Genomic DNA, 9,977 nt, shown 5'->3' with positions numbered 1-9,977 from the left:
TAGAATAGAAAAGCAGGTCAATATGAACGATACAGAAACCAATTGCAGAATTTAGTTGGCTACTCAACCTTAAGGACTTGAATTTCATTCATAGCGATTAAAAAAGGGAGACTTTTGAGACATGCTTGACGACAATCCCTTTGGAAGACCCTTATTTTTGTAGCTTATAATCAGCTTCAGGCCATATTGGTGCCCTAAGAAAGACAAAATGTGGTAACTACATATAATTGAGGGAAGTTAACTGGGTCTTTTAGACTGACATGTTGCATGACAGATGGGTAATTTCATAAAACAGTGTGAAAAATTATGTAAAATCAATCAAATAACTTTGAAATCACTTTTCTTGATTCCAGTGTTGATGTTGTTCAGTGAAAGCATTGAATTGAAGAAGTTAGGTTTTGGGTTTAGTCACAACCTTGCTCATTTTAACAGTATTTTCACTGTAAACTTATCTGAAATAGTTTGTTTCTCCATAACTGAGAGACAAACGCAGATGTCTGTATGAGATCCTGGATGGAATGAAGTAAATATCTTCTCAACAGTGGCCATAAATGTGACCTTCCTTTGTGACCTGACAGGTCAGATCCACCCAGCAACATCCACTTATTGTCTGTCACATGTTTTTGTGAATATTTTGTCAAAGCTGAGGCAAGACGTGAGTCCTGTATAGATTCACTAGGATATTGCAAGTGAATTCCAATCTTAAGCAGTACTGTACTAAGCATAATGAATGTGAGAGTGAACCCATTTGCTCTCAGAAAGAGAGAAGTAGCACTTTTTCTCATTGCCATACCTTAAATTTTCATTCTTTTCTCAAAAGTCACAGTCACATTTTTTGGTTTTAAATGTTGAATTATTATACCCCATTGTTCGTGTATGAAAGTGGAAAATGCCTATACGCAGTAAGAAGGACGAAAAGTGGGAAAGATCAGCTTTAACACCAATGTTTTCTCTCTGTATTGTATTTTCTAGTGTCATTTCTTTGATTACTGTTGATTTTTCTACTCCGTAGTTTGTATTTTCAATGATGTGTATGTGTACATAATATTTCTCATTTTTTTCTCTTTTTTTGTGGATTTTGTGCATTTTACTGTATTTGGCTTTTGATTTTCTTCATTCTATCACATTTTTTTTATTTTATAAATGTGCTTACAAAATATCAGATAAGTAAAAATAAATAAAAACCGATTCATTTGTATTAAATATTTTTTGCATTTTTTCCTTCCGGTAATGCATAAACCAAGATAACAACCTGACATTGTGAACTGCTTTTCATCTGCTGTTTCAGAGGTGTTACAAGTTCAGAGATCTGCCAATCTTTTGAGCTGTTACCTTTTATTCAATATATATAATACATTATGTTGTCATATAAATAGGTATTTCTACAAAAGGATACTAGACTGTCAGGATGGAACCAAACAGGATTAACTTAAAGGTATTATATATATATATATATATATATATATATATATGATTATATATATGATTATATATATATATATATATATATATATATATATATATATATATATATGATTATATATATATATATATATATATGATTATATATATATAATCACTTTGTAACAGGATGTAATATTTCAAGCTGAGAGCTAGAGAGAGACTCAAAATAAAGAAGCTCCCAGAAACTCTCAGAGTTTAAAACTCCCAGTTTTTATCTCAGGAACTGAATACTAATAAGATTTCCATGTTTATAAACTGCAAGTTTAAAATTGTATCCACTATATTAAGACTAATAATAACACAAGAAGAGTAGAACTGCATTCCAAGACACGCACGTGCTTAACATAAATTCACGTGGACTAGAGAAAGACTAGTTATCTAACGATCGTCATTCTGACTGGAAAGTCAGGTCTGGGACACCTTTACGCCCTCCTGTTGTAGTCGTACCCTAAATCTAAAACCAGCGGAACAAGAACATCTACCTTACACCCATGTGGACTTAGTCACAGTTTTGTAAAGCCATTGTCTGTGTCGTTTGAGCGCCTTAAATATCTGGCCGGTTGTGGCGCAAGGTTCTATGTGCGGCTCTTGACCAATCAGATTGGCTCCTGCTCAAGTGGGTGTGGTTGCCGTGACGACGCGGCGCTCCTGTCGACATCTTTCAGGAAATGAATTTAAAGAAATGAGAAATCCAGGAACTTGAACCCGAAACGAGTCACGGTGGAGTGGACCGAAGGACCAACTCTCTGTAGGCTAGTGTGAATGTTGGGCACGCGGAGCAGAAGGAGAGAACATGTTGATAAAGGAATTGTAAGTGTTTCAGAATGATTTAACTGAGCTGAAGTTTTGAACTTGAACTTAAAGGCGCGTGTTTGGTAACTTTCATCGGCTGATGCCTAATGAAGTGGACTTAGGTTGATTTTTGATTAAATAACTATGGATACTTTTTTCACTCGGTGTGTTAATAAGGGTTATATCAAATAATCTAAATTTGATCTATAGTCCTATTTCTGATTATATTATTTATATTTCTGTGATGAGTCATCGGTTTATTTGTTTTACAAAGTGAGAGAGACAAAGCGTACCTTTTTTGAAGTGACAAACTGCAGGTAACTATAATGTGATAGTCACATGCTACCCTTCCGCCGGTCACGCGACATAATGCACATACCTATTATATATACATTTTCAGTGATTAAATACTCCTCTAAATGTATCATGATTCATTACATTAATATTTATATAGCAAGCAAGCGGAGTTCTACCTGAGCTGTTAAATATCACATTTAACGTCACTACTGCCATAATGGCTTTTATTAAAACTTGATTTTAAATGAATATGATGATGAATAACTTTTAATTCGACAAGATTTCCAACGTCATGGAAAAGCTGAGAATTATCCGTCAGATTTGAAAATATCACGGGGGGGTTAAAATGTGAGAAATAATCCTGGTTTTAAAAGATTAACGTTTGTATGCATTTGTTCAACCCCGTTGATCTTTTTTATTTTGTGGCGTTTGGTTGTAAACACATTTTCTGGAGGTTTCATTTATTTCAGCATGCAGAAATCTGCCATTGTGTTAACTTATTGTTTACCCATATATATATTATCTTATTCTAATTTGAGAAAAATCAGTGTAGTAAACGATATTATCAGAACATTGCCATTTCATGATTGCAAAGAGACAGGTCAGGTTACAGAATAAAGCAACTCCCGTTTTTAGTAATTAAAGTACTCCGTTGTTTATAAGATTAAAGGGTTAGTTCACCCAAAAATGAAAATTATGTCATTAATGACTCACCCTCATGTTTTCCAAACCTGTGAGACCTCTGTTCATCTTCGGAACACAGTTTAAGATATTTTAGATTTAGTCCGAGAGCTTTCTGTCCCTCGATTGAAACTGTGTGTACAGTCTACTGTCCATGTCCAGAAAAGCAATGAAGACAATGCTGAATATAGTCGTAATTTTTGTTATTTTTGGACCAAATGTATTTATTGATGCTTCAACAAATTCTAACTGACCCGCTGATGTCACATGGACTACTTTGAAGATGTTTTTCTTACCGTTCTGGAAATGGACAGTATACCGTACACACAGTTTCAATGGAGGGACTGAGAGCTCTCGGACTAAATCTAAAATATCTTAAACTGTGTTCCCAAGATGAACGGAGGTCTTACGGGTTTGGAACGACATGAGGGTGAGTTATTAATGACATAATTTTCATTTTTGGGTGAACTAACCCTTTAAGCTTATTAATGCCACTGTATTCAGATGGTAAAATTAAGGCTTATTGGCATTCCCAAAGAGTATACCAAATTGTCAAGGAAGTAAATGTGATTGAATTAATGAAAAAAGTTCAAAGGTCACAATGCCTTTTCTCTTTTGTCTTTCAGTCGAATCGTCTTGCCCATTTCTGTTGAAGAGGTAAGTGTCATATTTCTTTTTTACTTGAGTTCTTACAGGTTCTTCTTCATGCTTTATATTTATGAAAACGTTCTATTTTAGTCTAGATATAACTTGAAAAGTCCGTCTTGAGGCTCATGCATGTATAGTTGGCCTATTTCTTCTGTTATTCCAGTTTTCCAGTCTCCGCCCAGTTTCTACTGATGGGCCGGGCAGTTTAGATGTTTACATGATGAACTGAAACAAACAGTCTGAGGTTTGTAAGAACGTGGCGTAGTTAAGTGCAGGCCTGTATATGGTAGACAAGGACAGGCTGTAATTAATGGTAACCTGAGACCGAGCTCATCAGACTTGATCAAGTGTACCATCTTTGCTCCAGCTTACTAGTTCAAAGGCTGAATTTATTTTGTCCCTGAATTTCTTGCCCTCCCTGTTGCAGTTTTTGTAGATGTAGTCTGGTGTGTTTTTACCCTGCATGTTTGAATAAGAAATCATTGTTAAAAAGTCAGTTGTTCTTGGCTAAATGTCAGTAAAGGTCTGACATGTGTAGTTGCATTCCTTCCTTTTCACCTGCACAAAAGACCATTTAATACAGACTGATGGACAATTGAACTAGTACCCAACCAGCTGAAACAGGAAGCACCTATAGGTGTTACATTGTGGTTTTTTAGACATACCGAGTGTAGATGCTGCCAGAGGGCAAGGGCTGCTGGGAGCTGCATGACTCCTTTCTGTATGGAAATGTAATTACAAAAAATGAAATGAAGCTTTTGACTGCACAGTATTTTAGTAGCTTAATATCAGTTATCGGCCGGTATTTGAATTTCTTTTCATCTGTATAATAGATGTTGGATATTTAATTGTACATGCATAGTTTGTCTGTTTTTATATTTAACTTACCATTGCCATCATCTAATGCCTTCATCTACCCAAATAGTGTACGTTTTAATATCTGCCATTTATTAATTATTAGTCATTATGAAAAAAAAAATTATTGACTTTTCGAATTAGCCAGCACTTTTCCCTTTTTCATACTGTACATTATCATTTGAATGTCTTCATAAATTCAGTATGCAGTGGTTTATATTTATGTAAAAATGGTATTGAATTTTTTTTTTTTTTTTTCATTTTATGTCATAACATTTAAAATTATCGGTTGATTTTCGCAGCTAGAATTTGTATAAAATGTTTCAAATTTGTATCCGAAGTCTCTAACTATTACAATATTTTTCTAGGCCTACTCTTTATAGTGTTGGGCAGAAGCATGTCAGAGTTGGAGAACTAGAGATGCACATAAATTTTTTCATCTTTCTGTCATCCGTTTATAGGCTTTGAACACTTCCTCTTTAATTGTGTCTGTTTGTTTATGGCACACCGGCCTGTATATGGCTATTTGTCTATGCAGATGTTGAATCAGCTCTCAGCACCATACGTAGCCATGACATGCAAATGCACAACTTGGCAGAAGACACTCACGTTCAAAGTGTTTTTGTTTGTCATTAAGACGTGTTATCCTGTAACTTGCATATGACCAAGTGAAGTTAAAATGATTCCCTCTCATCTGCAGTACCAGGTGGGCCAGCTGTACTCCGTAGCGGAGGCCAGTAAGAATGAGACGGGCGGTGGAGAAGGGGTGGAGGTCCTGAAAAACGAGCCCTACGAGAAGGAGGATGGCGAGAAAGGACAGTACACACACAAGATCTACCACTTGCAGAGGTAATAATCATAATATTAGCTATTCCGTACTGTGGTCTATATCGTAGTACCCTGGTATTATCAGGTTTTTGTAAGTGTCATCTCATGCGGTGTCGACAAGCAGAAAAATTATTCATAGTCTGTATTTCACAGTTTGTCTCTGTGATTCTCAATCTCTCTGTTTTATGCAGTAAAGTGCCAACTTTTGTACGGTTACTGGCCCCTTCATCTGCTCTGAGTATCCATGAGAAGGCCTGGAATGCTTATCCTTACTGTCGGACAGGTACCGGCCGCAATATACAACAACTGTACATTCATACGTGACTGATCTATTAAACACAGAACTCATAGGAATGACGGAATTCACAACTTTTTTTTTTTTTGTATGTGCTCTCTACATCATCAATGCTTCACACCAGTTCTTACGGTGAGTGTATGACACACCTGTGTGTAATTACAAATCAGTTCTTTGGAGAGAATTTTTCCCCCAAAAATAGCATTAATTTAAATAGAAATCCTTTATAACATACTAAATGTTTTTACTGTGACGTTTGATCAATTTAATGCATCCCTGCTGAATAAAAGTAATAATTTTTTTGAAAAATATCTTCAGACCCCAGACTTTTGAACAGTATAGTGTGTCTGTGTATCAAATGTGTTTTCATAGAATGAGTACATGAAGGACAATTTTCTAATCATGATTGAGACGTGGCACAAGCCTGACCTCGGTGATCAGGACAATGTGAGTAGACAACCGACATTATGCAAATAAATGCACATAATAATTTAATGACGCAGCACCACAGTGAGCAAGAAATCACTATTGAATTGCAAAAAGCTGTAAGAATCATGTTAACTAACCTTTTTAAAGGTCCATAAGCTTGACCCCGAACAGTGGAAGAAGGTTGAAGTGGTACACATCGACATTGCTGACAGGTCTCAGGTGGACACTAAGGTAAGGAAAACTAAGTTTTTTCTTTAGATGCATGATCAGACTTTGAGACGTGCTGACATTTAGATTTTCTTCACAGGACTACAAACCAGATGAGGATCCAGCCACATTTAAATCACAGAAGACTAGTAGAGGGCCATTAGGACCTGACTGGAAGGTGTGCATGGTTTCCTGAATTGTTTTTAGATAAATATCTCCAGCATTTATGTAGAGGAATAGATCGCGTTTGTTCCTGTGTGTTGCAGAAAGAACTTCCTCAGAAGACCGACTGTCCTCATATGTGTGCCTATAAACTAGTCACAGTCAAGTTCAAGTGGTTTGGCCTGCAGAATAAAGTGGAGAATTTCATTCACAAGGTATAAAACTATAAATTACCTCATGCTGTGTTCAATTTGACTCACTTTTTTACATCAACAGAATGTCCATTAAAATGTCATAGAGGTGTGGTTTAGAAAGATAAACAGTTTGTGTTAGTTCAGTTTATTAGAGGGCTTGGTGTTGGTGTGTTAGTCTATTTTTAATGCAGTGACTTGTGAAATTTGTTTGCTATTACTTCAGCAAGAGAAGCGCCTGTTCACCAACTTCCACAGGCAGCTCTTCTGCTGGTTAGACCGATGGATCGATCTGACCATGGAGGACATCCGCCGCATGGAGGAAGAGACACAGAAAGAACTTGATAATGTGAGTTCAACTGCTTTTTTTTTTATTTTTATTTTTTTTTTTAAAGGGCTCATATGATGCTATTTTCAGTTTTTCCTTTCTCTTTAAAGTGTTACAAGCTTTTGGTGCATAAAGGAGATCTGTGAAGTTGCAAACCCAAAGAGATATTCTTTAGAAAAGTTAAGACTCGTCTACACCCTTTTGTTCTCATTGTAGTATTGTTGTTGCCACCGCCATGTCGTATAGACGCTGTGTGTTTCACTGTGAAAGTGAAACTACTTTGTTTGGCCTTCCAAAAGAGGCTGATATCCGCTTCATCATGTCTGGGGCTGATCCATGCTGGTCGCTGAGGAAATACATCAACTTTGCACTGTGGATCACCGGATCGGCTTTCACCGTGGACAAAACGGAGTCTAGCCTGGGGTCGTCACATGTGGTTACCGCTAGCCCAACGGATGCTCCTTCGTAGAATCCACTTGCCACACCGTTCTCAAGCCGGCCTTCGCTCACTCAATGCCATGGCTCACTTTAAGCCTCCACTTACTCGAGGCGCTGTTTCGATGTGTGTGACGCTGTTTCGTTGAGAACATGAAACTACTTATAGTTTATAAACCGTTTATAATGGGTTTTATGTTTATGTCTCTACACAGAGCTGTTGTTAACTGACAAGCTGCGCAAATCCACGGTTATTATCAGCGTTGATTTGCGCAGATTGTTAGTTAACAACAGCTCTGTGTAGGAACAGCTGCTCTATGTGAAAACACACATCTGATGGAATTTACCACTGATTAGAGAACCGGCTTTATTGATGACATGAATTATCGGCCGATATTTATCATGCAACCCTACTAAAATCAGTCAATATGAGTGCAGGAAGTTAATTTAGGCAGTATTATAATGTACAGTATGAAAACTAATATTCATTTTGAAGAACAGTTTTAAGTTTTTAATAGTACATGTAAAATCAGCATGCATAATCCATATTCCAGTATTTATAATCCAATATTGACAAGTCTGAAATTCTTTTTTTCTACTATAGATGAGAGTGAAGGATCCAGTGAAAGGGATGTCTGCCGCAGACGAATGAGACACTGCAGCTGAAACTGTGAGTACAGCTCGACTGATGCTCCCTTACATGCTACATTGGTACATGTGGACACTATACTCTATATATTTTACTGACCATACTAATATATGTATATATATATATATATATCTATATATATATATATATATATAGATATATATATATATATAGATATATATATATATATATAGATAGATAGATAGATAGATATAATTATTATTTTTATAATTATGATTTTGATATGTAATATTTTGTTACTTTTTTGTATTTTTAGGTGTTGCAGCTGTTCGGCTTTGTCCTAGCATTGGAAAGGATCTCTGTGGCATGATGGGCCGCTCTCTCTCTCTCTTCATGTTTCACTCCAGTAGATTTGCTCTTTTTTTTTTTCACATCTGCACCCAGGACATCTCATCCAGAGGTGTTTCTTACACTAATAAATAGCAACGTATTTTTTCAATCCATGTTTCTGCCCTATGTCTATTAAAATTTGAAAGTGTCTCATAAATGTTTACCCATCTTCTTTTCTTCTTTTGTTTTTTTTTTGTTTTTTTACAAATCTGACCGACCTCAGCACTCCTTTAAATAACCTGTATCACTAGCATGTTAACATGTTTACATTTCTTTAACAGATGTTTCCACCCTTGATGTATTTGCTGCAGGTTTTGTTTTTTATTTGTACAACATCAAGCTGCCTCATGACGAATCACCCTGAGTTTATGCTATTAGCAGTCTGCAGCTGTCCCATTGTTTCTCATAAGCCACTTTTCTCAGGACTTTTTGCAGATCTGAAAGGACTGAATTCTAACAATGTGGTAATACCAGGTTTACAGCAAGGATGTAACAAACTTTAATTTAATTCAGTTGAATTTCCATACAGGGTCTAGGGCGTTAAATATCATGTCATGTTGGAGATGTTTTAGCACATGTTTTGAGCCTCCATCATATGAGTCTTAATTATAAACTGTTGTCAGATGTTTTGTTCCTCTTTTCCTTAATACTGTGTTAATTGGGCTTGGATGCAGTGTAATATTTGTTTCATAATTATGCCTCATGACCTGCTAATGATATTAAAAAGAATTTATATTATTATTGTCTGTAGTATGTATTTATTCATTGGTCTTTGTGGTTTGCAGAGATACTGAGAACTCATTTAGTACATATAAAGTTTTTGTGGTCAAAGTTTTTTTTCTCTCACATGGTTAAGTTTTAGGTAAACAGATTTTGGGGTTTACTTGGGGTTATTGTGTATTTATGTCCAGCATCTAGCTTTCTTTTGATAACTATTATGCATTGATTGTCAGTTTATATTTAGCAATTTACAAGTCCCAAACTACATTTGTATCCACTTTTTGCTATTTCATCATGGTTTACTCTGATTAGTAGCTCTTTAAATTTAACATTCTTACAACATTTACAAAGTGATGAGGTAGCAAGCACAAGGATATATGTATGGTTAAGCATGGGGAAAATAAAAATGCTTTAGCAGTCTAAAAATCAATCTACACCAACTGAACTCCACCAGAGATGAGTACTTGGCATTCTGCAAGTAATTTAAAAGCAAGTATGCAATGCTGTAAAAATGTAATCTAGAATAATAACCTAACCGATACTGAGCATTGTTGGATAAAGAAAGGTGAACTTTAGGATAATGAAAAACCTTTGCGAAAGTAGTTAGCAGGGTTGCCAGATCAAACCAGCCCAATGATAAAAACT

At 35.9% G+C, this 9,977-nt stretch overlaps 1 protein-coding gene across 1 annotated transcript; it reads left to right on the top strand.

Annotated features, from left to right (window-relative positions):
- Nucleotides 1–2,114: 2,114 nt before the first annotated feature.
- LOC132123597 (phosphatidylinositol transfer protein alpha isoform-like) lies at nucleotides 2,115–9,350 on the top strand. Its single transcript, XM_059534342.1, has 12 exons — nucleotides 2,115–2,274; nucleotides 3,861–3,891; nucleotides 5,438–5,586; nucleotides 5,757–5,848; nucleotides 5,985–5,992; nucleotides 6,233–6,307; nucleotides 6,437–6,520; nucleotides 6,597–6,674; nucleotides 6,763–6,873; nucleotides 7,076–7,198; nucleotides 8,217–8,282; nucleotides 8,539–9,350. The coding sequence occupies exons 1-11, from the start codon at nucleotides 2,258–2,260 to the stop codon at nucleotides 8,262–8,264; spliced, it is 816 nt and encodes a 271-aa protein (XP_059390325.1). The 5' UTR covers nucleotides 2,115–2,257; the 3' UTR covers nucleotides 8,265–8,282; nucleotides 8,539–9,350.
- Nucleotides 9,351–9,977: the final 627 nt, after the last annotated feature.

This window comes from Carassius carassius, chromosome 41, assembly GCF_963082965.1.
Source record: "Carassius carassius chromosome 41, fCarCar2.1, whole genome shotgun sequence".
NCBI lineage: Eukaryota > Metazoa > Chordata > Actinopteri > Cypriniformes > Cyprinidae > Carassius > Carassius carassius.
This window is presented reverse-complemented; position numbering and strand designations above follow the sequence as displayed.